Genomic DNA, 27,444 nt, shown 5'->3' with positions numbered 1-27,444 from the left:
GTGGTTAAAATGTGTAACCACTCATTATAAGCTCAAATCTCACAAGATATCTTGTTCTTTCCTCTTCTATGTTCCATAAAAATCATTCAAGCAAGTTTAAAAACAATTTTCCAAATCAATTCAATAGAACGCCCTAAAAACAAAATTCTTGGAAATCTTTGCTGTTTTTCACCAAAATTATTTCCTATATGTATGTATGTATGTTTTGAAGGATGCAAAGTTTTCAAAATTCCTAGTTCTTTCCTAAGTTTCAACATCGCAAAAACTAACATGAACATTTAGGATAAAATTAAAATAGGCACTATGCTATTCACATTATCCAATCACAACCAAAATCTATACTATATACCAAGTAAAACAAAGCTCAAAACATCTATATAAACCATAATGAAAATACTAAGGATGAACTAGAAGCGAACTAATATATATATATATACAAATAATCAAAATAATAGTATATAGCATAAGACAAAGTACTAAAAATATCCACAAGATCATAGTAAAGTTAAAAATAAACTAAATAAAGAGTGCTCGGGAGAGAATATTTACACCAAAAAATTAGTAGAGCCTTCCCCACACTTAAATGATGCACGGTCCTTCATGCCAAAAATTAGACTAGGGGGCTAACTCTGAGAAGCTCCACCGTCTGGCGGTGGTGGATGCTGTAGTGGTTGGTAGATGATGATGTCCTGGGTCGGCTCTGTAGTGGTCTCAGCTGTCGGCTCCTGAACGACCTGGTCAGCTGCCTCAACAGTCTGCTCGGCTGCCTCCTCAGATCTCTCAGCTCCTGCCTCGACTGTCTGCTCCTCTGTCTGCCCCTCTGCTGTAGGCTTAGTCTCAGGCTCTGGCTTGGGCTCTGGTGTAGCTACTGGAGGTGGACCAGGGTCTCTACCCTCTAGCTTAGCTGCCAACCACTGAAACCGGTGCTCAGTGCGGTAGACGGCCTGAAGAATGTCCTGGACCAACTCATAGGGGTCCGAGGTGTAGGTGCGGGAACTGAAGGTGCAGAAGGTGCTGATGATGATGGTGGCTTTGTAGTCTTCCTCTTCTCCTATGGCAGTCCATTATACCCTCCGTATGAAAGAAATGGTTGGGTGCTGATATAGATAGACGTTCGGTCTCCCAGTCACCTCTCTACCCCAGATAAAGTGGCCAGTCTGGTGATCATCGACGGGAAGGGAATGTTGGACTTCTGCTGTTGGTTCACCTTCCACATCGACTCTCTGATGAGGGGCAGAACATATGTCCTCTTCCCCTCCAGAATGGCCAGAAGTAGTACTGCCACACGGACCCAAATGTGTGTAGCATGTGTGCTCAGCAAGATATAATCAGCGATGATCTGCTGCCAGATCCTCGCCTCAGGATGGAGGTGAGCACATGCTATGCTTTGCGGAACTGCATTCTCCCCTCGACTATATGCCCAATGGGTCTCAAGTAGGCCAATCCTCTTCATAACTGTGTCTAAGGATAACTTGCCCGAAGTCAAATCTGCCACTATCTTTGGGTAAGCATCGCGGCCCGGAGGAATATGCGAAATCTATAAGAGAGCCTCTAAAGCATGGTAGGAGGTGTCTAGTGTGACCCCCCTCAAGAAAACAGTGGTGGCCTCTCTCTGTAGTAGATTTTCATAGAATTCTTTGACCTGGTGTTCATTGATCTCCACCGGGTCGAATTCTACGAGTTTCCACTGGTAGAAATCGAGTCTGTTATGTATTGTTTCCGCATGTTTTTTCAGTACGCTGAGCTTCCGCTTATAATGGAAGGTTTTTTTCCAACTTTTTATATTGCTCTTGGGCTTCCTCAATAATAAAAGTGTCCGGCTGAGTGTTCGGACGTGCAGGAGGAGGAGCCAAAGAATTGGCTTTCTCCTTACCCGTACAACGCATCCTAAAAGAGAATAAAAATGAAATACAACTAAGAAGAAATAGATAAAAAGCACAAAGATAAAGAAAAAATTAGTCAAACAATACAAATTAGAGCCAATAAAAAAAATTAGAGCCAATATTTTTATTATTAATTAAAAACTTTGTTAGAATTATACTTTTTACTTCTTTAAAATACTACAAAAGAGCATTACGTGGTGGTTCCAAAATTTATAGTACAAGTAAATAAAAGAAAAAACAAATTAGGTATTTAAATTATTATTAAATAATTGAAAGTAACCATAAAATGGTGCATATCCTTTATCAAGGATTTCTTATTATCTTAAATTGGTGTAATTCATTAATAGTGACTTGTTCGTAATATCTAGAGTTTGAATTTCTAAGCGTAAAAATTATAAAGAAGCTATAATTACTATATTACTTTTTTTTTGTATATTTTTTTAGTAAATTTAATTATTTATTATTTAGAATTTTATTGTAAAAATACTTATAACAAACAGCTCACGCCAGTTATTGACATTACACGCTTGAATGATTGAGATTTTGTTCAACAATCTTTTAAGAGGCTGGAAAAAACTATGGCGGTATGACCTGAGTTCTATTCTTTTCTTTTCTTTCCTTTTTTTATTAAAAAGAAAAAGAAAAAAAGAATTGCAAACTACTTGTATATTCTGCCAAGAAACTAGATTGTGAGAATATTTAAATCTGTGGTGAGTGGTGACAGAAATAAATGCAGGTTGAAATAGTAAAGTGATGTGAAGATCACGATTCACGAGCGTGTAGTTTTGTCAGAGAGGAAAAGAGGAAAGTAGCAAAATGGAAAATGGAAAATGGTACCTCTTTAGTCTTTGGCTCTTTGCTTCTCCTACTACCACCTGCACAGTGTTAGGGGTTTTCTTTCACGTGCTACGCAAGGACCTTACAAATTTTGTTGTCCATTGGTGATTGGTTGAGTTGCTTGCTTTCACACATAAGGGCACTCACAAATGTCCCAATGATAAAAAAAGAAACACAATTTTCATTATAAGCCTTATATCATGTGCTCGAGTTTGTAGTTAAGATTAAAAATGTAACAAAGCTATACACCACTAAAAAGAACAAACTAAATGAACTTCGATTAAAAGGGAAAGGAAATCATGAAAATTGTTTGATGACAGAAAATTGATTAGGTTGGTATTGGCATGTTGGAACATTGATCTGTACATAAAAATATAGATAGACATAAAATTAAGAATAAAACACACAATTAAACCAAAATCAACTCAATATTACATAATTTATCTAAATAAAAAAATGTTATATGGATTTTTTCAATCATCTTTTTATATAAATCGAATGAGGCAGACTAGATTTAATTCTCTATATAAATCGAAACATTCTAGTTCGATTTATGCATGTATGCATACTGTCCTAATAAATCTAATTACCCTGTTTCGATTTATGCATACATGCATGCTGCCCTAATAAATTTAATCACCCTATTTTAATTTATGCAAGATGTGAGCCCATAGTAATTCGATACAAACCATTTCGATTTACACACTGGTATTGTCCTTATATAATTTGAATGGCACTGCTTAGATTTACTATGAGGCCAACCTATATAAATATGATATGAAAGTAAATTCTGTATGAGAGTGAAACACAATGGCCAGTGAGGATAGTTTTCTAGTATTGGTATACTATAAAGGATCGATTAAGAAAAAAATGCGTTCTGGAATTAAGTTTACTGATAAGGATTCCTTAGTGTTTTTTTGAGACCTTTAACGGCTTCACTGAGTTACTGAACTCTATAATCCAAAAACTGGGGTTGTAAAGCGTGAAACAGGTTGAGAAGTTATTCTATAGAATTTTGATTTCAGTTTTGCAGGACGACGTGAAGTACAATTCATTCGTCATAGGGAGTGACGAAGGTTTGGAAGTTCTATTCCATTGTCATCGGCAGTTTTCCGAGGTCAAGACCCTTGAGTTGTTGGTCAAGCTTGTAGATGTGGTCTCCAATTCAGGTGGTTCCCACCAGAATCTCTAAGCTCCAGCAACGGAAACCTATTCTAGTTCGAGGCTTATTAGTGCCTCTTCATCCATGCCTGTGATTGTACCTGAGGCAATGTTGGTAGCCTCACTGTCCTTCGTAGCTAATCAGAGAAGTAGGTATCACTGATATGATGCCAGTTTCACTACACGGTGGAATACCAGATGGTATAGAGGATGTATTGCGAAATGATGTTGATGATGATGATGCCGAGCCGGACATTATTGCCGATGATAGTGGTGATGACATAGCAGGCAGTAATTCAGTGGGGGGTGGTGGAGCATCTAGTTCAGGGACTCAACAGTACCTCCCACACTTTTCAAATTTGGACTTGAATGCCATGAGACAGTAAGGGGTTCTTAGCGAACCTGTTGGATTTAGTGCCAGAGATACACAGGATACTGGAGGATTAGTGCAGTTTCAAGTTAGTCAACAGTTTCAGGATAAAGTGGAGGTCATGTTAAATGTGAAGACCTATAGCATCCGATGCATAGTTTAGTACAAAGTGGTGTTGTCTGATTATCGCAAGTGCTATGGAAAGTGTAAGAAATTTGGCAACGGGTGCGCATGGTTGATTCGGATCAGTCTCTGTCAGTGTCGAGGTATTTGGGCGGTAAAACGGTACAATAGACCTCATACTTGTCTGGTCACGTCGATATCGAGTGATCATAGGAGTCTTAATTATCATGTGATCTCGGAATTCATATTGCCTACGGTTAGAGCTGATGCTGCCGTGTGTATCAAGGTACTGTTGAATACGACAGAGACACATTTCGGTTTCAGACCGACTTACAGGAGGGTTTGGTTGGCTAAGTAGAAAGTCGTGGCACAGATTTAAAGAGATTGGGATGAGTCTTACAATGAGTTATCACGATGGGTACTAGGTTTCTAGATGACGATGCCAGGTAGTGTTGCAGTGTTGAGGACGAGTCCCGTGCGAGTTGGTGGGCAAATGGATCAGTCGCATGCCTATTTTCACTGGCTTTTTTGGACATTCCCACCATGTATTGAGGCTTTCCGACTTTGCAAGCTGTTGGTGAGTATTGATGGGACTCACCTGTATGACAAATACGGGGATACATTACTCGTTGTGATTGTTCATGACGGGAACTTTAACATCCTGCCTATTGCATTTATACTTGTGGAGGGTGAGAATGCTGAGTCGTGATCATTTTTTCTATCCCACCTCCGCCAGCACGTCACTCCACAGCCGGGTATTCTAGTGATATCAAATTGGCACAACGGTATCAAGGCCACACTTGAGGCTCCCGACGGAAGTTGGCTACCATCCGCTGCATACCGTGCATTCTGCATTCGACATATGGCGCATACCCTGCCATCATCTCATGCTATCGATACATCGGTGAAACTGCATAAACAATATAATAAATTGTCTCTTACAACCACATCAAAACATATTTATATAACAATACCTACTAATGCATCTCTTAATCCAAATAATGCCATAAATACAACCAAATAATATTCTGGTATAAACACAATAAAATTACATATTCATCAAACTGAGCCTAATAAAAATAATTTAATACTAATAAAATATTTTTACTAACAACCCAAATCACAACATCGATTCCTTTGATTAGTCATACTCTAATTAAGTTTTACTACACGTTGTCTTCACTACTCATATTCTTCTACTTATTTGTAATCACTATCCAAATTAGAACTTATTCGGCCAAACCTTTAGAGATTATTAAGCCACTAATCTAACCACTTTATCTACTTTAACAATTGTAATAATGACCATCATTAAAAGAGACAAAAAAACATGAAAGTAAATCTTTTAATACTATTTTTGAAAAAAAAATGTATGCACTAACCTCTTCATTGATGACACCAGCAATATGGGCAACTCCATTCAAATAATAAAAAGGGTCCAAGTTATCCCTTATTAGGTGATTTTTCAAATGTTGGAGTGTTTGGGCTGAGGTTTTTCTGGAATTCAGTGGGCAGGATTTTAGATTATTGATTCGAATGAGTCCAATTCGAATTACCATGGGCAGAAAACCGTGTGTAATTCGAAATAGCCATAGTTGAATTACTATAGGCATCCCACTGTGGGTAAATCGAAACAGTTTGTGTCGAATTACTATGGGCTCACGTCTTGCATAAATCGAAATACGATGATTAAATTTACTAGGGTAGCATGCATGCATGCATAAATCGAAATAGGGTGATTAGATTTACTAGGACAACATGCATGTATGCATAAATCGAACCAGAGTGTTTTGATTTACATAGAGAGTTAAATCTAATTTGATTCATTCGATTTACATAAAGATCAGAGGTAAATGGGGAGATCCATATAACGTTTTTTCATTTGGGTGAATTGTGTAATATTATGTTGGGTTTGGTTTAATTGTGTGTTTTATCCTAAAATTAATTATCAAATTAGTTATTATATATTTATGTATATTTATATATAATTTTACATATATGTTTTCTAAGATGAAATTTAAAATATTTTTTCTCAAATTAATCTTTAAAAAATTTTAGATTAGTCATTTTAATTGTCATCAAATTTTTATTCTCAAAAAATTCTTACAAAGTATTTCTGATGATTTTTATGTAATTTTAAAAGGAGACTAATTTGATTTAAAGTGTATTTTTTGATAACTTAATTGTCTAATAATAAAATTTGTTAAGAATTTCTATATTCAATATGCATATTGAAAAATTAATTAAAAATAACTCGAGGATTAATATGTTTCATGAGAATAATTTTAAATAATAAAAATTTTAGATACTCAAAAAATTTTTAAAGATCAAATTGAGTGTTTATTATATATATATATATATATATATATATATATTGGAAAACAAATTGGGAATGCTAGCCCATATCGCTTTGGAAAAATCGAATTTTGTTTTATTATTGGAGGAATTCTTAAGGATGTGTTTGAAAATAGGGACAAATAAAGAAAATAGGGATATAAAAGCAAAAAATAAAGATATAAGGTGTAGGCATTAGAGATTGGTAGTGAGTGAGTGCCCTACAGATATAGCAGAGAGTATATTCCAGATTTCAGATATGGAGATGACGAGGAATAAAGGAGTTGAATTTTATGGTGGTGGTGGTGGTGCTCATGCATGTTAGTGGGGACTATGAGGTGAGGTGACGCAAAATTAAGGCAATGCCACCAAACCCATCCAAAATGCTCTGACACCAATTCATTAGCTTTGATTCCAAATAATAGGGAACAGCCCTTCATTATGTACTCCTTATACCATTTTTGTTCCAACAAGATTATGTGATATAAAACGAATACGGGAAAATTAACTAAGGTGTTAATTTCCTTTTGGAAAACGGAGATCTAAAGTACCTATGAAGAAAAAATTCATTTATTTTTGTTCAATGTATGCCTTAAAAATATTGTTATTGTAAAGAAATATATGCTTATCTGTTATGCATATAGTTTTTTTTTTTTTTTAGACTAATGGATAGAGGGCTTAAATTTTTTATTATGGGTTGGAACTTAGATCTAAGATGAAGTTATCTATAATATTTTTAAGAATACAGTATAACTTTTGTTTTTAATATTTTTTAAAAGATTTAAAAATATCTTTAATATTTAATTTATTTTAATTTTATTTTTAATATTTTTAACATATTTCAATTTTATTTTTATTGTTAATTTTTTTTAATAGTCAATATTTTTCTTTTCAATTTTACTCTTCTAATTTTTTTTGGCTTCATTATTGTCACAACCTCTTCTTTCTCTCCTCTACCCTTTTAAGTTTTAACACTAATAAGCTCTCACCCCACCGCACTACATTCACACTCACGACTGCTACCCTATCTCTTACTACATCAATATAGCCTTTATTCAAAAAACAAAAAACAAAAAACAAAAAAAATTTAAAAAAAAAACAAAAAAAACACAAAAAAAACACAAAAAATTTAAATCAATTTGGATGAAATACTCATTTTGGTTCTTAATAAATTTTAGGGAGGAATACGAATTTTTTTTAAAAAAAAATATTTATTTCAATTTTTAATAATTAATTTTATGATACTGATTAGTCTTTTTTTGTTATTAATCTTTTTTTAGAACATGCTTATATGATACACTAATTACTAATATATTTTTTATTTAATTTTTATAAATAAAAATAATTTAAAAATTATAATATTTTTTAGATTTAGACAATAAATTTAGCTAATTTATTTAAAAAAATAACTAAAAAAGTAAAAAAACTAACAATTACTTTTAAAAGATAATGAGACTCCAACAAAAAAGAATTTGTTTTAGTTGATTTCTAACAAATAAATCAACAATTTAATGTACTATATAAATTTATTCCGTTAATATAAAAAAAAATATTAACAAAAAACTAACAAATTTCATAGAAATAAAATTTAAAGACTAAAAAAATATTTTTTTATTAAAACTTTCATTGTCTTTTAAAATAATTATTTTAAAATTTTTTTTTCAACAAACATTGATGCATGCACTATTTGAATATATTGCATCAAAGCTTGCAAAATTTGTTGTCGAAGAAGGATCAAATTTTAAAATTTTTACTGGTTGACAAAGGGAGATAGGTTTTACCTTCTTTCCTGTCATGCAAACATAAATTGATATTGAAAACCTTATAAAGTGGACAAAAGACTTCTCCATAGATGATAATGTTAATACTGCATTCTAATTCCTTTGCTTCCATTTATTTTCTTTTATCTCAAATGTTCTGGTCCCAACTTTGAATTTACATATACTTCAAAAGTTGATATAATAAATTATTATTATCATTATTAAATAATCATTATATTATATTACTACATTACAAAGATATTAGTAAAGATGGCATTAGTAAGGTGAGAAATACGGTGGGAAGGTGGCAATGATGAGAGTAATAGTAGTGCGGTGGGATGCCGTGGTTGTAAGGTGGTGGAGCACGGTGGGAAGTCGGGTGGATTAGTGGCGGTGGGGTAAAAACTTAGGTGAAAAAAAAAAGAGCGATGAAGCAGAAGGTGAGGAAGGTAGAAGGGTAAAATTAAAAACAAAAATATTTACTATCAAAAAATTAATATTAAGAATAAAATTAAAATTTATCAAAAAAATTAAAGATAAAATTAAAATAAATTAAATATTAAAGATATTTTTAAAATTAAAAAGTTAAAGATAAAAAAGTATATTTTATCTTTGTAACAATAAAAATTTAGGTTAAACTAACATGTGTTCTTAACATGTGTTCATAGTGAGCATCATAAGTTTATTATTAATAAAAGGTTTTAATTTTTTTTCATCTAATCAAAAACAATTTTAATGCATTAAAAACCTAAATTTTTTGTATTTTCAATATTTTTTTTAGTTTATAATCTTAACATATGTACTTAGGATACAAGATAAATAAACTTATAAAAATTAAAAAAAAAATTATAATATACTTTCAGGCAAGGAGTGCAAGATATTAATGCAGGAGATCCAGGTAAAGTTGAGACAAATTATTCGAGGTCATCAAGATTTATTAGCGGGTGAGTCCAAAGTTTTGTTAGGTTATAATTAATGGATTTATCTATCTTGTACTCTAAAAATATATGTTAAGATTATAAATTAAAAAAGTTTTATTAAAAATACAAAAAAAGTTAATTTTTTTTAAATTAAAATATTTTATTCATAAGAATAAAATAGGCATTGTCTATGATTAGAACAACAAACACATAAATTGGGGATCTCTCAAAAGCTCAGCTCAAGCTAAAATACCAAGCACTAAGATAAAAAGATGAAATACACCAGAATAAGAAAATTAGAGTACATGGACTTGCATGTCTTGAAGAAGGTTGCGAGATGACGCCAAAATTTGTTCTATTTCCTCAAAGCCGTCCTCGAAAATGAACCTATTTCTTGATTTTTAGATTTGCCAACATAGAACCACCAACACCAATATAAAAAATTAAAGTTTTTAATGCATATATTTTATATCTATTAAATAAAAATATTTAAAACTTTCTAAGCTTATATGTTAACTAAATCCATAATTAATTAACTTTCTTTTGTTAATTAAAGGCTGAAACAATTACTAATTAAGAGTATGGTTAATTTTTATATGCAGATTCAATATTTTTCATCGCCTCAAAGTTATTTAGGTCGACATCACAGGTTTGTATTTTTGATAAGAAAAATATCTCGTCCTTAACAATTCTTATATTTAAATAATAAACATGATATTTATTTATTTTTTTATTTCTATTTTTCTTATCATATCAAGCACAATAAATAATATAACTATTTTTGAAAAAATATTAAGTAAAAAATAGAAATGCATTCAATGTCATCATAAGAATATATAGAGCATTATTTCCTAATATAATTTTTTATTTTATACTCATTTTGAATGATTTATGGGCAGGGTGTATCAAGTCATCAACTACTTGTCATGTTGTTCTGAATCCAAAAACAGAAAGTATAAGTCAAAAATACTTTGCAGATTGCAATGAGAGCAAGTGCTCAAGACTTGCAAATGAACTGGATGGAAGCTCAAAAACTATGGGGTTATGCAAAAACTGTTTCGAGGTGAGAAAGCACCAATGGGGTATGAATTGGTGAAAGGATGATTGTTATATAAAAGGATGATGATTCTCTCAAAGAACTCCCAATATATTCCATAGATTTTACAGGAATTTTACAATTCAATGATGGGGGACCTTCAGGTTGCTTCTAGACTTTCAAGAGGTTAGCGGTTGTGCTGTTTTAGAAGGCATGAAAAAGACAATTACGAATTATGTACGATTGTAGGATGTGTGTCAGTAAAACAAACACTCTACCTTGACACTAATAGGGTTGCTACAACCTCTTCCTATACTTGAAAATGTTTGGAAAGAGGTAACTAAAAATTTTATTGGAGGACTTCCAAAGGCAATAGTCAAGGATACTATTATGGTAGTAGTTGATTAGCTGACTAAATTCATTCATTTTTTTGTGCTCTCTCATCCATTTTCAACAAAGGACATGGATGAAATATTTATCAAAAGAATTGTCACTCTTCATGGGTTTTCCTTTTTAATTATCTCAGATAGAGATTGTTTGTTTATAATCACTTTTTGGTTAGAGATGTTTAAAGCGGTTGACACAACCCTCAAAAGCATATCATCTGTAGACAGACGGACAAAGTAAAATAATAAAAAAGTGGGTGAAAGCCTATTTGAGGTGTTTTACAGGGTCTAAATCGAAGCAGTAGCCTAAATGACTCCATTGGGTAGAGTATTAGTACAATACTAATTATCACAATTCCATTAGAATGACTCCCTTTAAAGCTCTATATGGACAAGACCCTCCCACACTTTTGCGGGGAGGTGGCGAGGTAACTGTGGAGGTTGTTAAGGTATTGATGGAGGACAGAAACAAGATGTTAGATGAGAAAAAGGCACATTCCGCACGTGCTCAAGAAAGCATGAAGCACCATGCGGATAAAAGCCGAAGAGAAAAGGAGTTTTTAGTTGGGGACAAGATTTTCTTGAAGATACGACCTTATAAACCCTAATACAGAGGTGAAAATTGAAAATAATATTTTATGAAAGGTTAAAAGTTTTAAATATCTTGAGTACATCATACAGGATAATGGAGAGATTGAACAAGATCTAAATCATATGATTCAAGCAGGTTGGTCAAAATGACAGAGTGCGTCTGATTTTATATGTGACAAAAAAGTGTCTTTAAAACTTAAAGGTAAATTCTATCACACTGCTATCAAACCGGCTATACTTTATGGTACAGAGTGTTGGACGGTCAAAAAAGAGCACGAACATAAGTTAAATGTGACGGAGATGAAGATGTTGAGATAGATGAGTGGTCATACATGATTAGATAGAATAAGGAACGAAGATATAAGAGAAAGAGTTGAAGTAACACCTATTGTAGAAAAGATGGTAAAATTGCATCTCAGGTGATTTGGACTTGTGAGAAGAAGACCGACAAAGCACCCAATCAGAAAGGTGGATGAGATGGAAGATGGGCAAGGAATGAAAGGTAGAGAAAGACTTAGGAAGACCATCCATGAAGTAATCAAACAGGATCTATACGTAAACGGTTTCTTTGTAGATATATGACATGATAGAGCTCAAAGACGTCATTTTCTTTGCCAAAAGAAGTAATCAAAAGTTGAGCCCCCGCTTTTATGGCCAATTTGAGGTGTTGGAAAGGATTGGAAAGGTAGCTTATCAGTTGCAATTGTCGAAAGGTTCCAGAGTGCACTCGATTTTCATATCTTACTACTAAAGAGGAGTGTGTAGTCAGACATATCTATTCAACCCCTCCTGGAGGTGCTATATGAGGATTATGAAGTGCAAACAGTGCCGTAAGAGGTGTTGCCTATCTGCACAATTAATCATAATCAACTGGAAGTGCTGATTAAATAGAAACATCTACCGGAATTTGAGAACACTTGGAAATTGGCAACAGCAATTCAAGTGGCTTTTTTCTCTTTCCACCTTGAGGACAAGGAGTATCTTCAAGAGGGAGTATTGTTATCTGCTCTTACATTACAGTAGAAAAAAGAGAGTGGAGGATAGAATTAGGGTTGGAAATAAGTCAAACCAGCTCGAGCTCGACTCGTAGCTCGATATGCTAAACTCGTGAGCTGGTTAGTCAAGCTTGAGCTTGAAAGTGAGCTCATAAATTAAATGAGTCGAGTTCGAGTTTGGATAAGCTCAGCTCATTAGCTCATGAGCTGGCTCGATTTTATATATATATAGACACACACACACACACACATATCCTATATGCATTTAATCTATACTTTTAATATTATATAATATATATATATATATATTAATGATCTTAATTATTTAAAATTTTATATTTATTTTTTATATATAATTTTGATGTAGGACATAAACAAAAAATTTATAATTTATTGATAGATAAAAAATATATAAAATTAATCTTTTTAAATATTTTTAAAATACATAAAATTATAGATTATGTTCCTATTATTTGAGTCAGCTCGTGAGATTTCAGTGAGCTGAATTTGAGCTTAAGAAACAGACTCGATTGTTAATGAGGTGAGCTGTGAGCCAAACTCGAATTTTGTGAGTCGAACTTGAGCTTGGTCTCACTCGTCTCAGCTTGACTCACTTCCAACCCTAGGTAGAATAAGAAAGACAAAAAAAAAGAGAATAATGACAATGTTAGTGGAAAAAACGTAAGATATGGTTAGTTGGGATGATTCTAACAATTCTCATGATTGGAGTGAAGAGAGTATAAGTAGTAGCAAAAAATAAGGAGAGGGCTAACGATTTTTATAATTGGAGTGAGGAGAGTATAAGTAGTAGCAAAAATAAGGAGAGGGGATACAGACTTGTGAAAAGAATTAAGGCTAGGCTAGGAGAGTGAGGCTGACTCTTACCATCATAGATTCACAACCACTATCTTTTCCTCGTTATATTTCATTTCTTCTATATCAATAAATTCAGTGAAATCATCTTGCTTCACTCTTTTATTGTCTTGCTGTTCTATTTTTGTTAATTTCACTACCTCAGGTACCAGTTGTTATAGATTTCAAAAAATTTATTGACATATCTAAGATTTCAAGAACAAAAAACTTAGTAATATTTACAAACATGCATTAAGATTAGTCATAACTTCTCAATATCTTCTCAATATTTTTAAGCCCTTAGCTATAGCCAAAGCTGCCTCACATTGTTTAACCTTTTTCTAGGCTTTAGACAGATCGGACACCAGTATCTCTTTCTTAGCCTCTAATTCTTTCTTCATCCCCCTTAAAGACGCCACCTCAGCCTGCAAATTAGCCAAAGTGCTCTGAATTGTGCCTAAGGGGGTCTTTTTCAACAAGGCCACGCAGAGCCCAGCCGTCTGAGCCTCTCCTTGGGACATAATCTGGAGGTGAGATTCTATAGCCACATCATCCTACTTATAATACTATGAGAAAATATGTGCTTCTCCTTCCAGGATAAGGCATCAAAACCTTGTTCGTAGATGCCCGAGCTCGACATCTTGCGCTTCATGGAGGCCGGCTTAGGATTTGAGGAGGGGCGGATGGTTTACTTGCTTAGAGGGAGGAGGTATTAGTTTCTCCGAGGTCGAGGAAATTAGTTGAGGACCTGGGTCAGGTGTAATCTTCACGGAAGCAGAGGCGCCCGAGTCTGAATTGGAAGGCGAGACCAACCCACTGGCCTCTTGCAGTTGAAGATTGCGAGCAACAACACTCTTCCTCATAATCCGTAATTTTTTTGTTGCGGCCGATTTAGGAGCCATCTTTTTTTTTTTGCATAACATCAAAGAATCAAAAACAACGTCAGGCATCAAATGTAGGATTAACGGCACCTCAAAAGAAAATAGAAAGAAGGCTACCTAACTCAGATTGGAGTTGGTTGGGGTTCCCTATAAATTTCTTGGTGTCCAAATAGGAAGCACGACCCTAACACTCTTGGAACAGGCCAACTACGCTTTGTTCGAGCTCGTCTAAATCATCCAAATTGTACTTAACTATCACAGGTTCCTCTTTCCAGTATAAAGAAAAACAGGGTTCATCGTTCTCATTAAAAAAGAAAAGTCGGACATTCTCAACAGCTCAGATTTTGAATAAATAATTCCTAAAATCATGGAAAGACTTGTAAAAAATAGCAAAAACCTTTCTCCCTCAACAGTCTGGAAAGAAATCCAACCTTATTTTTGGAATTAGAACTGAAAGGATTAGTAAGAATAAAGAGTTAAAGAAGACCTTCAGAGAAGGTCGGACATCAAGCTCCCGACACAGCAGCTAGTATATTTTCAAAAAACTCCAAGAATTAGGGTGCAGTTGGGTAGGAGCGACATTACAAGTCCAGAAGACATCAATCTCGAAATTGGAAAAAGAAAAGCGGATATCTAGCTTTGTAAAAAGCAATCATAGGCATAAAAGAAGTGGCGTTTCAACGTATCAAGTTCAAGAAAATATACCCTCTCCTCGGGATCAGCAACAATCATCTCATAATTTCTCTCATCCTCCCAATTTACACACAGCCTGTGATGTCTACGAAATTGTTTAGCATACTCTCTATCAATTACAGAGATGGGAGTAAGGACAATTATATCTAGGGGTGGGCAAAAAAAATCCAAATTTTGGATTTTAAACCAAACCATTAAAAAAACCAATTTTAAACAAAAAATCCAAACCAAATTAAATTTATTTTATAATATGATTTTTAATCCAATCCATTTAAATAGTTTTAAATCCGAATCCAGATTCAGATCCAAATTAAGATCCAAATCTCAAAAAAATCCTAATTCTAAATTTCTGATTCGGTGAACCAGTTCACACTTAACTCGCACAAATTCTGAAATCTAGTCCTATTCTCCTTCTCCTTCGACCGGGTAGTCTCCACCGCAGTCGGCACCGGAGTAGGCAACTGGCACTGGCACCCTATTGTCTCATTCAACGTTGAACGGGCCTCACCTTTGTTTCTCTTCTTCTGCCTTTGGTCTTCTCCGCCGTCATCTTCACCGTCGTCAACTCGCCGTCACAGGTGTGGGCTTCCAGTTCTTTTGCTTTCTATTCACCTCTGCTCGTGCTTCTTGCCTATGGCTCACAGCCTCACAGGGTTAGTACCACGCCTTTCTCCTTCTTCTTACTATAAATGCCTTACCCGTTCACAACTATAAAGTTGCAGTTCCAACAAAGTGAGTTCACTGAGTTGTGTTGGTTTTCTAAAATATTTTTATTGTGTGTGAAAGACTTTCTTTACCTGTGTAAATTTTTGGATTCTACTTTCATTCATTTTCAAGAGGGTTGGACAGTTAGTTCACCCTTGAGTGAATTTGAGATCACCATGTTTGTTTTTTTTTTAAATCGTAGGTGGCTATGAATCTTGAAACAGGTAGAAAAGAACATGCCACAATGATGCTTCTGAATCTAAGTTTTCTTGAAGTTTAAAATTGATATGCTAAATATTTAGTTATTTACTGATGCAAATTTTTTAATGCTCACAGGGATTGCTCAGCAGGGTTGGGATCCTCTTCGGGTGCTGCTGAGGTAGATATCTCTGGTTATCCTTCTGTTTTGTTCATCATCATTTGAGTAATAAAGCAGCTATTAATTGATAATATTGTGATGTGATTGCTTGCTTCTACTCTTTGTTGTTAGTTTCAAAATTTAATAGTGGTTCTTAATGTATATTATTGCCTCTAAATAGCACCATTATGGCCTAGTATCAATACCAAGAATCTTGCTAGATACTTTATAGATGGGAAGATAATGATAATGATATTTTATATTGAATTCTGTATTTTTGGCTTGCATTTCCATGAACATAAGTGGTATTGGTCTTCCAACATAATTTCTCTTTGGCTTTAAAAATTAGGCATGATTTGTGAGACTTTACATTGAGATCATAAAATGTCATAGGCAATCATACATGGCATATAGACTGCAAATGTATAATGTTATCCCTATGGTGATGCGCCCTCTATTGATTTGTGAGTTGAAAAGCTTCCTTCTTGATGTGCTACATTCTTCTCTGATTAAATATGGATAGTGACATTGTTTTTTCTGTATGCTTTTAAATTTTAGAATACTTTAATGTGATTTTTTTCTATCAAGAGGGAATGAACTGCTTCCACCAATCCTACCCTTCATAGTTTTTCTAACTCATATGTTCCGATCAGAATAAGCAAACCTGCAAAGGAGCCGAGGGAAATAACCAAGGCCTGGAAGATGAGCTAACATGTACCATATGCTTGGACCAAGTTAACCATGGTGAACTATATAAGTAATTTTTTGTGTGGAATTTGACATTGAAATTACCCAAGTTCGTGATCTTAAAGTTGTACCATTTTAAAATTTGAAATATTTTGTCTAGTTGGAATGGGATCCAAATTGTTGTGTTTAACTTTCATGAGATCTATAATTATGTAAGGTGGAAAAAATACAAGTGGGGAAATATACACTTTTGATAATTGATGTAAAGTAGACAATGAATCTACTTATTATTAAATAGTATTAGGTTGCTCTTAAACTTCTCTAAGATGTAGTTTCATAGTGCTAATCTTTTCATAAATTAAGTGCTAACTAGGCAGGATGATTGTTTATATGCAATTATGTTCATGAACTTGTGGTTTAAATTTATTCTTTCATTTCTATATGTTATGAGATCATATGAACTATGCTTGAATATAATGCTCTGTACCTATATAACTTACAAAATTTATAAAAAATCTGGTTTGGAAATTGGATTTTAAAAAACTAGTTTTAAAACTGAATTTTTAGTTGAAAAAACTGGTTTTAAAACTGGATTTTTGGTTAAAAAATCTGGTTTTAAAACTGGATTAAAAAAATAAATTTAAATTCTAAAACCGGTTTAAAATTGATTTTTGTTTTTTCAAACCGGTTTAGAATCGGTTTCTCTCTTCAATCCAGTTCCAGTTTAGTTTCATGAACCACAAAATTGGTTCTGAAGTAGATCCAGTTTAGATTTTTAAAATCCAAACCATGCCCACCCCTAGTTATATCTACCCAGGTCAGGTCGAATAGAACTTTGGTTGACATATTGTGAATTATAGATCGAGACATAAAAGCTATACCTACAATGCAACAAACAAAGAAATCATCACAAAAGGAACTCGAGTACCAATCAAAGGAAGTCTGGTTGTTGTCAACAACATAAAAGGTACAAGTTTTACAATTTCTCAATACATTGTCAAATACAGAAATGGTACCACTTTCAAATATATAAAGTGGCACCATTTGGGGACAACACAATAGAAAACTACATCAATGTTCACAGCGACAACAAATATTCAAAGAAAGAAATACAATTCCGTTACCACAGCAATATTTCAAAACTATCATTCATTCGAAACAAACATACTACCCAGAACGCTGAAATAAAGTAGAAAACACGAAAAAATGAAATAAAGAACCAACCTTGAAGGAGCGCAAAAACAAGGGCAGTTCAAATAGCAATACACGAACGATCCTCTCCAAAGAATGAACAAAAATCCTCTAAAGCCTCAAGCTAATGAAATCTTGAACTAGGGAACAATTACATGAAGGAAGAACAAAGAAAGTAAAAGGAGGAGAGAAAGCAAACATTTCAAAAACGGAAAAAAAAAGAAGATGAAAAAGGTGAAGCATTTAGAAGACATAAGGGACAAAAGAGAGATTCCACACTCCTTTTTAATGTCACGCACAGATCCCAACGAAAGTATGGCATAACGTATGCCACATCATCAAGTAGCGCAATGTTTCAAAAATTTTGAAACACGTTGAGTACCCGACCTCTTGAAGGCGGAGTACCCGACGAAGGAAACTGAAGCTACAAATGCTCCAATTCGACCTTATAAAAGCTCGGGCTCAAGCAGGGGCACTGTTCATACCCTAACCAAAAAACATAAAGCCAGAGCCAACAAGGATAAAGGCCCACCCAAAAAAGGGTGGTCTTTTCTACTTGCCCAACCTTATAAGAGGTCGGGTACGACAAGGAGGTCCAGTCCTGCTTATTCAAATAAGTAACTACCTCCTTAAATATTTCCTATTATCTCTATCTCATCTATAAGATAGATCTCAACAAACTCCTAAGATAAAGGGAACGATTATCGACCAACAAAGGTAGAACTACTCTGAAAGGTGGTTATCTACTCTATATAAATATACTGACAACTCTTAAGTATATTTAAGTCCTAATCTACTAAAAATCTGCTTAAATCCCTTGCTAACTTAAGTATCAGAGTCTCTTGCAGGTACCACCCTCACCTCTTCACGAGGAACTTGTACGGCGGAACCTCGGCACCAGAACAAGTCGGTTGCTGCCTCAGATGGAGTCTAGATCTCATGTTCAAGCATAAATCACTGTTTCAGGTAACTCTTGGAATAAATATGGAGATAATTTTTTTAAAATTAGAATTTACAAATAAAAGGCTAAGTTTTGTTTGGGATACAAAACCTAAAGTTTGATTTATGGCATGATGAAGGTGATGAACATAGTAGAGACTCAGTTTTGTCTCGAATACAAAATTTAGGGTCCGAATTAAACATTTAAAATTCTTTAATACTAAAATACAAATTTGAGGATCAGATATATATGTTAAAAAAATTAAAATAAAAATCTCAAATCTAACCCCAGATTTACATGTTTTGAAAAAAATAAAAAAAATATCAAATCTCTACATTATTTGAAAATACGATTGAAAGTCAACACCAAAATTTAAAAGCGACATTGTGAATGCCTTTTTTTTTTATTTAACAATTGTGAACGCTCTTTTTATTTTTCTTGTAATTTGATTCATTAGCTTCGTTTGAATTTATTTGGACTCAATCCGTTAAATCAAGTTCTCTCTTTAGGCCCAAGCACTAACCAGGCTACATACACTAGTATTTAGTAAGAGTAAAAGTCGAAAATTCTAATAAAAAAAATCAATGTTTTTATTTAAAATAATTACTAAAAGTTGGAAAACAATTCATTTGCTTGGTTTTGGATGGTATCCTAACTAGTAACTACACCAAAATAAATTAATCTCGTTCTTTCATAATAGAGAAGAAATGCCCTAGAACAACATGAAAAGTACTAAATTTGAAGATGATTTAGCATCATTATAGTTGAATAATATAGAAATCAGTTATTAAAAGTCACAGTAACTTAAAATTAGATATAATAATTTTTGGGTATAGAATTAAAGGTTATAACTTACAATAACATAAAATGATAAAGAAAAATATATTTTTGATTAGATTCATATTCGATTGGTGGGAACTCGCCAGCTTGTCAAGCCGTTTTATGCTCCAACAAATCAATTTAAGTACCAAAATTACCGATCATGTCACAGTATCAAACCTATTGAAGAATAGAAACTCATGTTCCTAACAGAAATGTCCCTTTTGAGTAAACTTGTTAAACAAATCAAAACATTCTCGGACGGTTTTTTATCTTCCATGAGTATACATGATCGTTCAGTTGGTAATTTTGGTACTTCAGTGTGCCTTACAAAGAATCATTAGAATTAACTTCTCTTGTTTATCTCTTGTTGTTCATACCCCCCCCCCCCCCCCTCTTTCTGTTTTTCCTAACTTCTCTCTCTCTCTCTCTCTCTCTCTCTCTCTCTCTCTCTGCTGTATTTGCTCAAGTTCATTCAGCATTTGTACCACTGTTGCTCCCTCTCCTGCTAGCTGTTGTATTCTTTAATATCTGCAAAAAGCAATCACACAAAGTTACAACTTACAAAACCAAAGCTATATATTTTTGTAGAAAATCAAATTCATCAGCAGCCACAGAGGAGTGAAACGTAACATGTAAAGTTTGCAAACATATAGGATCAAATAAATAAGAACCAAACACATAAAGATGAGCAATTTACTTTGACATAATATGGGAAAGACAACAGGCTTCTTAGCATGATGCTTAAAGATCCATAATGTATGGCAATTTCCACCACCCATTCTCCGAGTAATGTATTGTTCAGTAAACCGAAGATATACGGTCATTTGCTAAAAGTTCGATCTCATTTCATCTACATAAATTCCTATCCAAACTGATCCTAAAGATTGTAAACTATCGAAGAGATCACGCAAATATCCTTTACATTCTTTCACTAAAGTATATATCCACAGAAACAATAGATAAAGAGAAGCTATGAGGATGCCTTAAATTGTTTTGCAGCTTTTATTTTGTCAGCAGATGAAGCTATAAAAGAAAGCATAAATCATGACTGTGTTTAATGCTTTAGACAGAATGCAAAGTTGCGTTTGCATTTTGTCTCTAAGATGAACAAAAAGAAACAAAAAAAAACTGGAAAAAAAGAAAGAGATGGAAAGAAAGAGATAGAGAAACAGTGACAGATATTTTCTGCCACTATTAGGAAGTATAGAAAATACAAGAATTTTGTCTCTCATTCAAAAAAAGAAAAAGAAAAACAAAATTGTTTCTATGTCTATGCCTCCATAAACAAATGAATATCACAATGGTGATGAGAATATATAGAACAACTCACAATGACATGGTATAATAAATATGCAATACTGACATACTTGTCTTAGCATTTGATTCTCATTCTGCAAAGTGGAAAGCCTCTCTTTGAGCTCTGAGTTCTTCTTCTCCAAGTCTTTGACTCTGGTTTCCAAATCGATCAAATATGCCTTTTTCCTCTCCCTTGCTTGTTGAGCTGACACTCTGTTCCTCAGTAGCCTATTTCCATTTTCATAGCCCACCAACGAAAGAAACAATTAGAAATGCAACAAAACAAAACAAGAGAAAAAGCAAAAGAAAGTAACCACGAATAGATGAAAGATTGGTATTCTTTTCTAGTTAGAAAAATCAGTTATTGTTTCCCCATATCACCAACCTTACACAAACATTACCTCTTTAGCCGTTTGTTTTCTTTGTCCGCCAGGCTTCTGCCTCTCTTCCGTTGACCATCACCAGTCCCCTGACCACGTTCTTGCCCACCAGTTGGACCGGCGCCTGGACGGGAAGCTGAAGGTCCAGCAGATTCACCTCCGATCTCTGGCACTCTTCTGACCTCTTCATCACTCTCAAGACCTGGATCATGTGAAAAAGGGGGAAAAATCAAGATGACCAAATTATTTCTATATATATGGAAACAACACAACAGCAAGAATGCATTCATTCAATGAACTCTGGCAGCAAAAGGGATTACATGAATAATATGACCGGATTCCCCTTTACAAGAACAACAAAAGGGTAAAAAAATTCTCAACGTGACAGAATTTTTCAACTCCTCAACATATCTAAGAGAGGAATTGCTCGAGTATATAATGCTACCACCAACACCAAATAGTGATGTATATAGCATACTGCCACAAAGATTTGGTTTCCTACCACCAATACTTGTTAATTAAACTATGAACTGCAAGTTAGGAACCTTAATATCAGATAAAGAAGGAAAGACATTTAATAATCTGTAATTTTGTATTACTAACAAAATGAAAGATTTGGTTGCGAGGTATTATCTCATGCACAACGTCATAACAGTCCCTTTTCTAATTTGATATTAAATTACAGCAATAGTATTAATATTAGGACACCTAGCAGATTAACATTTCAAATTGATGAAACTTTTTTATGAAGAAAAAGAGAGCACCTTAATAAAAGCGAGAATTGACGGAAGGAATCTGACAGTGATTATGGCTGTTGAAACTTTTGACCTTTGACAGTGAGAAAAACACCAGATGAGTTCAAATGTAAAGCCTAGAGAAATCCGCTTAATCAAAGGATGATCTAAAGTTCAACCGTTATTGGACTATCTTCCATAAAACATGTATTGGTAAATTGGGAAAATACTGTGTTGGCCAACACTTCGGTAGGAGTATGATATAATTGGTTTAGAAAATGCTCACCACACTGGAATTCTTGAATAATGATAGCAATGAGCCCTAATTCTCTACAAAGTTGAAAGAATAAGGACAATGCCATAATTCCATCAATACCCAAAAGTTGAAAACTTGTATAGTAGTTCTCGATATTGCCTCTCAAATCCCACCTTTCCTAATATCCATTCATAACCTACTCGTCCCAAGCATGACATGTAACTAATATGAATTTCCAAAATTTTTCAAACCAAAAAGCTTCTAAAACTTCTATCTGAATCTAGTAAACTATTAACATATATAAAAAGAAGAATGTATAAACCACTAAAGGTAATAACGCCTCAATTCTTGCATCAAAAATCACAATTAATTTTTCTTAAACTTGGACAGTGAAGAAGAATATTCCATACTTTGGTTAGTTTTAGTGTGGATGTATAATTGTGTATATAATATATAGGTTTAGGAATTACATTAGGTCTTTAGTAGCTTCAGCAAAAACAAGATTTTATCTTCTATTTCAAAATTAAGGGACCTGAATCATCTTTTTGTCCTTTGGTGGGTTGACAACAGTAACTTAAACTGCAATGATAGAAATGTTCAATTGAATATTCCAAAAAACAATAAAGTTTGGCATACTACCATCACATCAGGTAAACTTTTGATACCTGGCTGCTTTGAATCGGTGTAGGAAAGTGAGTTAGCCTTGGATGGACCCAAAGGACCAGATGTAGCTTGAACAGATTTTGTATCAGGAGTAGCACACGGTTTTTCACCAGATAGCTGACGATACAAAAGAGATTAATTTGTTGTTTGTTCATTTTAGTAAATCAATGCAAAAGCATCAAATACGTGTAGAGGGTTGTTTTCAAACTATTTGTTGTTTCTATCAGCGTAGTTCATGATCATGATCAATAGAACATTGCAGAGAAAAAGTAAAGGTGGCGAACATATTCTAAAATGTGGCTCGCTGATCTCTAATGCCTATCTAACACAATGTTAACCAAGAAAAGGAAAGCACAAGTGCCATTGGATTATATATATATGAAAACATAAATAGAGTTCATATCTAAATGAATAACAATAAAGACTTGATTTATATTATTTCCTTACACATACAATCACTTATTTCACTGAGCATTCTTTAAATATTGACTTCTACATCAAGTACAAAATTAAAGGCAGCAGAACAAATAGAAGTAAGAAGCAACCTTACCAAACTCACAAGGCTTCATAAATAAACTCTTAAGAGAGAATGTAAAGCACAAGAACAAAATGAGAGAAAACGTGGCGGAAGATCTTGAAAGTTTATGAGTCTCAAAGAATTTGAGTTACAAGCATACTCAAGTTGAGAATATCAAAAATAGCATGAATTTTTCTTTTTCTATTTCATACTTCAATTTTTTTTTTTTATCAAATACAAACTTACTAGCATACTCAAGTTGAAAATATCAAAAACAAGTTTATTACATTACCGGCTGCCCATTTGTGATATGGAGATTTGAATTTGGCATCCGAGAATCATGTCCCGACGAAGAAGAGAGATCAGCATCTTCTTCCCATTGCATCCCTGCTTTGTTAATGTTTCCTTCTCCATAATTTACCTCATTCTCTATATCATCAACATCATCATCATCTTCATAATCATCCTCATCTACCTCCAAATGGGAACTATCTGAAAACAAGATTCATGTCTGTTAAAATTCATTTCAGGACCCAAAGGTGTAACAATAAAATAATGTATTATGCACAAGCTAGCACCTTTGTGACTATTGTATCTGGTCTTGCACTGGGGGCAAGATTGGTTCCCATTCTCGCACTCACATTCATAGCAACGGTGACAAAGTGGGAAGGAACATTCTTGGCAAGCAACAAAAACATCACCGGTGGCTGTTAATCCAACAGTATCGCCACATATCTGACAGATTTTACCATTCAAATTCTTCAAGGGTTTACACTACAAGTAAGGTATATCAATTACACGTTAGAATTGGATCATATTAGAAAACATTAAGCATGTAAGTACCAAATTTAAAGTCAAAAATTAAAATGTGACATGGCCAAAGGCCAACATTATTAAGATTAAACAAGTTCTCCTTTATCATAATCTTGATGTTTGAAAAATCTTGGTTGAACACAGAATCAATCATTAAGTAAATTTCATTGGATAAACTGAACTAAAAGAGTTTTCCAAGACATTTTCCACTGACAAATCCAACAAAAGAAGAAAGTATTTTGCAGCATATAGAAATTAGAATTCCCTTCAATTGGAAGGGGAAATGAATAAATAAAGAGCACTGATGTGAAATCTCTATATCTCTATAACTATACAGACTACAACTTCCATCTCCCATTTCAATTGCAAGAACATATCATCCTGGTTAACTGGATTCTAACGCGAGATCTTGCTCACTTGATTTCATCACTTATCTCTATAACTAGAGATCTGTTCCCTATTGATTATGTTTGTTGGTTTTGGAAGGAGGAAAGAGGCAATAACATTGTGCCACTGTGCAGTATACACCACTACTTGGAGTATTTGGTCACTATGTATTTGTGTATAAATACATGTGTTGTTTCATACATGTTCAATATATATTTTGTATTTTAGCATGAATTTTATACCAGTGAGGGGGGACGATCTGGTGGCTGATTTTTTGTGTGTAAACGTAGCATGGATGTTTCATAAAAGCAAGTGTTATGTGATAGGATTAGACATGCTGTATCCATTTGATGTAAAGTTTGTGATCTTTCATAATCTTTATAGGCTTGTTGAGAGATTGAAAATCTATGCTAAACCGATTAATCTCGTGGTTGTTTTTTGCACTTGTAAAGAAAAACTCTTATCCTCTATCTTGTATTATTCTTGTCTTAACGAAATTCTTTTATTTATTTAAAAAACTTCAAGAACAGATAACGGAACTTTGGGAGAAAAACCATTCATACACACAGACTGATGCAGAATAAGTAAATACAAAACTAAACAAATCAAAACGAAAACAACATTGTGATCGTCCAGAATCTTATGAACAAAAAACGAAAAGTTGGCAAATTAAAATTTTGAAAACAAAATTATCTATATCATTTGCGTAAACGGATAACACAGAAGCTGATTTTTTTTTTTTTAATTTTTTTAACACAAAAAAGGATACGATACTAACCCCAATGTCGGAACCGCTCCTAACTCCTAGGACATCGCGCGGCCCAGTCGCAATTCCACCACTTTGATCCATTCTTTTATTTTTTTCCCAAACTGTTCAGCCAACTCAACAGTCACTCCCTCCCTTGAATTGTTGTTACTTGTTGCTGTTGTAGTGTTGTTTGCTTCGCTGCCATGTTCTTAGGTTCTATGCAAAAATATTAGCCGTTGGATGATTCAGGATCTTATGGTGGAAAAGTGGTCATCGTGGAGGAACGCCAGCCATGTAGAACCTAGTTAATCAAAGGCTGATATGTGAGATCGTGGAGGATTGTAAGCCGTTGGATTCGTTATGTATCGGACGGACGAGGAATGCAGTGGAGTGTAAAATTCAGTGGGGACCACATGTCACTTACTGGCAGATGTGTTTATGGGAATTATGCGTGGGGTCACTGCAGTATAAAATTCAAAGAAAAAAGATTTTCGTAATAAAAACACTTTTATAACCTATTGTAATTTTTTTTCAGAAACTATCAAGGGTATATTGATGTAATACTATTAATAAAAATAAAAATTAATTTAGTTTTTCAGTGTAGTTATTTTATATTTTGTTATATTACATAAATAACAGATGATAAAATTTATTTAATAAAATAATAATTTGTATTTACACTAATAACATTATTTCAGTTGAGTATATATTATTATGAAAATGATTCTAATTTATATGTGTCTAAGAACTAAAATAGTTTAGATATTATTTAAATAATTTAGTTTTAATATTAGTATTTAATTAAATTAATTTTATAAAAATTTAAATTATTACCTCAATTTATGTATTATGACTATTATTCTTTTAGATATGTTATTTTTAAATTTTATAATATAAATTTTTTTGGTTTTTAAATTTATTTTTATTCTTTTTTGATCTCAGTATAACTAAAAAAAATTAAGTTAAAAAATCTGTCAATAATAAATAATATCTTTTATATGACAAAAAACAACAATAACAACAAAGTCTTGTCCCACTAAATGGGGTCGGCTACTTGAATCAAACAATGTCATTATGCTCTGTCATGTATCATGTCTACAGAGAGACCGTTTATATGTAGATCTTGTTTGACCACCTCATGGATGTCCTTCTTAGGTCTTCCTCTACCTTTCGCCCTTTGTCCATCTTCCATCCCATCCACCCTCCTGACTGGATGTTCTATTGGTTGATAAACCCCATTTTTAGGGTTTATCTTGTGTTGAATTTAGAGTATTTTACTAATCTTTTCTCAAATTTAGACAATGAATTAGCATGATTTTGTGATCTCTCCCTTATTTGTGCTTAATTGTAAAAACATGCTTTTTAGGTCTTTAATTTGATAATTTTAATTCTCTCTTGATTCCATAAGGTGCCTTGATGTGTTTGCTAGTAATCTCAGGATGAAATAGGCTTGGAATGGATCAAAGGAGCAAGGAAGGAAGCATGCAAGTGGAGAGAAGCACAAAAAGCCAAAGAATTGATCTCGGCCAAGGACGCGCACGCGCACAAGGCGCTCGCGCGCACCTCGCGAAATCGGCCAGGGACGCGTACGCGTACCGTGCGCGTACGCGTCGCAGTGCGCACGTGATTCTTTTAATGCAACTTGTGCCTGTTGATTTTGGAGGGTTTCTGAACCCATTTGGAGCTGGAATTTTGGCGGAAAAATACTAAAAGGACCAAGGATTGAAGGGGAGATCATCTTGGAATCATTAGTTAGGAAGTTAGCTTTTTAGTTAGTCTTTAGAGAGAGAAGCTCTCACTTCTCTCTAGAATTAGAATTAGGATTAGGTTTAGGTTAATCTCTCCTCTTAGATCTAGGTTTAATTCATGCTTTGATTTACTATTCCTCTATCAATTCTTACTCCTCTACTCTCCCTCTTTCTAGTTTTGTACTTTAATCCTTGTAATTCTTCACTTTGTTGTAGGTCTATTTTTGTTCTTTTGTTTTCTTTTAATAATGCAATTTGAGGTAATTCATGATAATTGTGATTTTCTTGATTGTTGTTGTTAATTCTTTGCATTCAATTGTTGTTAGAATTTATTCTTGTTGTGATTTACTATACTTTTCTTTTGTACCTTCCAAGTA

General features: G+C 33.7%; 1 protein-coding gene across 1 annotated transcript; it reads right to left on the bottom strand.

Moving 5' to 3' along the window:
- Nucleotides 1-19,729: 19,729 nt before the first annotated feature.
- On the bottom strand, nucleotides 19,730-25,534 carry LOC112715563 (cellulose synthase A catalytic subunit 1 [UDP-forming]). Its single transcript, XM_025767331.3, has 7 exons — nucleotides 25,350-25,534; nucleotides 23,950-24,145; nucleotides 23,664-23,863; nucleotides 22,857-22,971; nucleotides 21,223-21,403; nucleotides 20,893-21,049; nucleotides 19,730-20,053 (listed from the first exon to the last, which is right to left on the bottom strand). The coding sequence occupies exons 1-7, from the start codon at nucleotides 25,419-25,421 to the stop codon at nucleotides 19,994-19,996; spliced, it is 981 nt and encodes a 326-aa protein (XP_025623116.1). The 5' UTR covers nucleotides 25,422-25,534; the 3' UTR covers nucleotides 19,730-19,993.
- Nucleotides 25,535-27,444: the final 1,910 nt, after the last annotated feature.

The sequence above is a fragment of the Arachis hypogaea genome, chromosome 10 (genome assembly GCF_003086295.3).
Source record: "Arachis hypogaea cultivar Tifrunner chromosome 10, arahy.Tifrunner.gnm2.J5K5, whole genome shotgun sequence".
NCBI classification, from domain to species: Eukaryota; Viridiplantae; Streptophyta; class Magnoliopsida; order Fabales; family Fabaceae; genus Arachis; species Arachis hypogaea.
Note: the sequence above shows the minus strand (reverse complement) of the source record. Positions and strands in the feature narration are given on the sequence as shown.

What these genes read in the sequence shown, in the direction of transcription:
- LOC112715563 (XM_025767331.3), bottom strand. Translation starts at nt 25,421, where the DNA reads ATGGATCAAAGTGGTGGAATTGCGACTGGGCCGCGCGATGTCCTAGGA. An exon ending in CAGATACAATAGTCACAAAG is followed by an intron (nt 23,864 to 23,949) that starts GTGCTAGCTTGT and finishes TCTTGTTTTCAG; the next exon opens with ATAGTTCCCATTTGGAGGTA. An exon ending in GAAAACAAACGGCTAAAGAG is followed by an intron (nt 21,050 to 21,222) that starts GTAATGTTTGTG and finishes AAATGGAAATAG; the next exon opens with GCTACTGAGGAACAGAGTGT.